This window comes from Orbicella franksi, chromosome 5 (assembly GCF_964199315.1).
Source record: "Orbicella franksi chromosome 5, jaOrbFran1.1, whole genome shotgun sequence".
NCBI classification, from domain to species: domain Eukaryota; kingdom Metazoa; phylum Cnidaria; class Anthozoa; order Scleractinia; family Merulinidae; genus Orbicella; species Orbicella franksi.
In genome coordinates, this window is record NC_138149.1 from 361,384 (window position 1) to 366,171 (window position 4,788).

General features: G+C 43.2%; 1 protein-coding gene across 1 annotated transcript; it reads right to left on the minus strand.

Moving 5' to 3' along the window:
* Nucleotides 1-2,410: 2,410 nt before the first annotated feature.
* On the minus strand, nt 2,411-4,018 carry LOC145486894 (uncharacterized). The gene has a single exon (XM_081465601.1). It carries the CDS (start codon nt 4,016-4,018, stop codon nt 2,411-2,413), a length of 1,608 nt encoding a protein of 535 aa, XP_081321727.1.
* Nucleotides 4,019-4,788: the final 770 nt, after the last annotated feature.

Sequence of the window (4,788 nt, forward strand, 5' to 3'; positions counted from 1 at the left end):
ATAAGGCGGTCTCGGCTACTCTTTGAGTCTGAAAGTGAAGTAGGGCTATATTTCGGTTCAGAAGCTCGAAAGTGAGCGTTCAAAAAGTTTTGCTCTCTCAATTTCACTGAAAACCAAGGCCATCATGAGTTAGTTTAGAGTCCCCGGGAGTGGAAAATATCTTTTAAGTTCTGGCAACTCAAGACGAAGTTGGTCAAAATCGCGATGCTCCTAAGGCGGCCTCGGCTACTCTTTTAGTCTTAAAGTGAAGTGGGGCTCTATTTCGGCCCAAAAGCTCCAAAGTGAGCGCTGCGAAAAATTTGCTGTTTCCATTTCACTGCAAACCAAGGCTATCAGGAGTTAGTTTAGAGTCCCCGGAACTGCATTATATTTCCCAAGTTCCGGAAAATCGAGAAGACGTTCGTCAAAATCACGATGCGCGCAAGACGGTCTTGGCTAGTCTTTCAGTCTTAAAGTGAAGTGGGGCTATATTTAGGCCCAGAAGCTCAAAAGTGAGCTTCAAAAAGTTTTGCTGTATCCATTTCAATGCAAACGAAGGCCATCAGGGGTTACTTAAGAGTCTTCGGGACTGGAAAATATCCCCCCAAGTTCAGGGAAATTTAGCCGAAGTTGGTCAAAATCACGGTGCGCGTTAGATGGTCTCGCTTACTGTTTCAGTCTTAAACTGAAGCGAGGCTTTATTCCTGCCCAGGAGCTTGAAAGTGAGCGTTCAAAAAGTTTCCCTTTGTTTATTTGACTGCAAACCAAAGCCATCAGGAGCTAGTTTAGAGTCCACGGGACTGGAAAATATCCCCCAACTTGCGGGAAATCGAGCCGAAGTTGGTCAAAATCACGATTTGCGTAAGGTAGTGTCGGCTTCTCTTTCAGTCATAGAGTGAAGTGGGGCTAGATTTTGGGCGAGAAACCCGAAAATGAGCGTTCAAAAAGTTTTGCTGTGTCCAAATCACTGCAAACCAAGGCCATCAGGGCTTAGTTTAGAGTCCCCGGGACTGAAAAATATTGCCCAAGTTCCGGGGAATCGAACCAAAGTTGATCAAAATCACGATGCGCGAAATGGGGTATCGGCTACTGTTTCAGTCTTAAAGTGAAGTGGGGCTATATTTCGGCCCAGAAGCCCGAAAGTGAGCCTTCAAAAAGTTTTGCTGTGTTCTTTGACTGAAAAACAAGGACATCACGACTTAGTTTAGAGTCCCTGGCACTGGAAAATATTCCCCAAGTTCCGGTAAATCGAGCTGAAGTTGGTCAAAATCACGATGCTCCCAAAGCGGTCTCGGCTACCCTTTCAGTCTTAAAGTGAAGTGGGGCTATATTTCTTTCCAGAAGGTCGAAAGTGAGCGTTCAAACAGTTTTGCTGTGTGCATTTCACTGCAAACCAAAGCTATCAAAAGTTAGTTTAGGGTCCCCGGGACTGGAAAATATTCCCCAAGTTCCGGGAAAGCGAGCCGAAGTTGATCAAAATCACGATGCGCGAAATGCGGTGTCGGCAACTGTTTCAGTGTTAAAGTAAAGTGTGGCTATATTTCGGCCCACAAGCTCGAAAGTGAGCGTTCAAAAAGTTTTGCTTTGTCCATTTCAATGCAAAGCAAGGCGATCAGGAGTTAATTTAGAGTCCCCGGGACTGGAAAATATGCCCCAAGTTCTGTAAAATGGGGTTGACTAGCCTACACGACTTCTACGGTTCGTGACATTTGTACAATTGCCGTTCTCTGTTCGGTCACTCGACCTTTCTTGTCGCTTCACTCGTGTTCATGAAGGGCACTTCATGTTGTGTAACAAGGAGGAGTTTCAAGTGAATTTGAGCCGTTAGATCATGCTCTGGCAAATTTTTTTTAGGTCATAGGTCTGCATTTTATCTGCGTGTCGACTCGTTGAGTTTGACATCTGTGTAATTTGCCACGTGTTTTTGCATTTTTTAGGCTCATTTCTATTGCAAGATATGCTTTTATGAGTCTCCGTGAATTTGCTTTTGAGGGACAAAATATGAAATTTACCGTGACATGTTGCTTACTTGCATTCTACATTGTGACGCCGGGCCCGGCTGTGATTAGAACTGTTTGCAAGCACAGTAGGTAGATCCTTATCACGGATATCATATTTGTTCTCGTACGATTTCCTTCGGAGACGCCGTAGCTTTACTTTGAGAAAGCTATACGTTTGTCTAGTGACATTCTTATGTTTCTTGCAGCTATCTGCTCGAGCTTATGTTTCTCTTGCTCGACGTATAGGTTTATTCCTCCTTTGGTTGTTCTGGCACCACATGATTCAAATGTAGCTGTTTACGCGCAAGTCCTGTTGACTGTTTTGCGTGTTTTATATGCCATTGTTCGGCTTAGTTCAGGCAATGCGTGATAAAAGTGTTGACAAGCCTGCACGACTCCTGCCGTTCGCGGATGAATAAGTAATAAAGCCTTCATAGTTTAGCTTTAACTAGGATGTCTTTGAGGGACTTTCCCTTGCGAGACGAGATGATGGGGGGCTCCTTAAAGATTTTCCTCAGTAGCGGGTGATTATCTATAAGGTGCCATTTCCCCAGTAGTGTGTCTTTTAGGTTAGGCAACGCCGGGTGGTATTGCGTAACAAAGGGCAGTATTTTCTTTTGTGCGGTTTTGTCTTTCTGTGCTAGTGACATTTTTCTATCAGAGAACTTAATCTCTGAAAGGTGTTTTTCTACAATTCTAGCTGGGTAACCTCTATTCTGCTGGCGTGTTTTGAAATTACTCATGTTTTCCTCAAAAATAAGTTGAGAGGAATTTGTTCTCAGAAGCCTTAACGCTTCTCCTTTGATAAAGCCTTTCGTGACGCCTGGTGGGTGACACGAATAGAAATTCGTGTATTGAAAGGTCTCTGTAGGTTTGAAATGAGTTCGCACGTCAAGAATAGATTCCTTATTGAATCTGTCACCTTTGTACACTTTCGTGTCCAAGAATGTAGTTTCAGTTTCTGAGATTTCAGCCGTGAATTTTATCGTTGGGTGAAAACTGTTTGCCTTTAGAAGGAAGTCTTCTATTTTATCTCTACCTGTGTTCCACATGGATATGATGTCATCGATGTATCTTTTCCAAAAAATGGGTTTTGTGTAGCTTTGTCTGAGTATTTCTTTTTCTATTTTGGCCATAAATATGTTAGCAAAAGCTACGGCCATTTTCGTTCCCATGGTTGTTCCATGAGTTTGGAGGTAATCTTTTCCATTGAATTGGAACGAGTTTTCTTGTAGAATCAGACTTAGCATTTCTCTTAGGTACCTGCTAGGAATTGGAGGGTTCTCCTGGTAAAATTCTTCGTATGCTTCGCATACAGTGGTAATACCCTCCTCCTGTGGTATGTTCGTGTAGAGACTGGTGACGTCCATAGAGACAAGAATGGTGTTTTCAGGCAGTTTAGTCTTTTCGATGAAGTTAAGAAAGTCTGTTGTATCTTTAAGATACGAGGTTTGCTTTTGTGCTATTGGCTGAATAAGGTGGTCAACAAAAGCTGAGATCCTTTCTGTAGGGCCGTCACACCCTGATATAATTGGTCTACCAACAGGTGTCGGTTTGTGAATCTTTGTAAGTGTGTAAAACACTGGTATTCGTGGAGGGTCGGGCGTTAGGGAGAGCCATTTAGCCGTCATTTCGTCTATGTGGCCTTCTTGTAGTAGTGATCGAATCAATCGGTGAACTTTTTTGGCCGTGGTGTCAACCATAGGTTTGTCTAGGGGCCGGTAGTTGTGTATATCATCAAGTTGGACTTGACCCTCGTTAAGTTTATCTGTTCTGTTCATTATGACGGTTGTGGTACCCTTATCGGCTTTCTTTAGTACAATGTTTTTGTCACGCGATAGTTCTTTGAGAGCATTTCGCTCTCCCTGTGACAGGTTGTCTTTCGGCCTGTTCAATTTGATATTAGCAAGGTCAAATTTGACTTCTTCTAGAAACGTTTCTAGAGCAACTGAGTGCTGGACTGGCGGGTCCCAGTCTGACTTGACGTGGAAAGGATGAGGTTCTTTGTCGTGACCGTGAAATATGTACTTAAGGCGCATTCTTCTGGCAAAATGACTGAAGTCATTGAGTAGCTGGCACCTGATAGTGTTTTCTCTTGTCACGGGAGCAGGAATGAATTTCAAACCACGGGATAGCAGGGTAGTTTGCTCATCTGTCAGCTGCGTATTTGACAGGTTTTTGATATGTTGCTTGCGTGACTCAATGTTGTTTTGAAAGCGTTTTTTCTGTTTGATTCTTCTCCGCTCTAATCTTTTGCGGCTTTTAACCGCTTTGTTATCTGTGTTGTTTTTTCCCCTTCCTCCCTTATTTCTAAAGGGTCAGATAAGACAACAGGATAAGATTCACTTTTTTTATTCGTTGCTTGTGATCTCATTTGTTCCAGCAATATATCGACCTCTCTGATCTTGGCTTTCAACACTTCGGCTAGCTCGTTGTCTTTCTTATCTTCGTTCGCAATTCTATTTCTAGCCGGCGTTTTGCGGGAAGACTGGTTGGTTTCATGGAAACTTCTGCGAGACTTAGCTTGTTCGAGCTTTCTGTACTTATTCTTAAGCCTTTCTACGCGCCTGTGGTGAAATTTCACTAGGGCCCCTACAAGGGCCTGTTCGGCTTTCTTTCTAATAGAGTTAATGTCTTTCTAAAAATCAGAGCATGATCTAACGGCTCAAATTCACTTAAAATTCCTCCTTGTTACACAACATGAAGTGCCCTTCATGAACACGAGTGAAGCGACAAGAAAGGTCGAGTGACCGAACAGAGAACGGCAAATGTACAAATGTCACGAACCGTAGAAGTCGTGTAGGCTAGT

Excerpts from the sequence above, each read along its gene's own strand:
- LOC145486894 (XM_081465601.1), bottom strand. The coding sequence starts at position 4,018 with ATGCGCCTTAAGTACATATTTCACGGTCACGACAAAGAACCTCATCCT.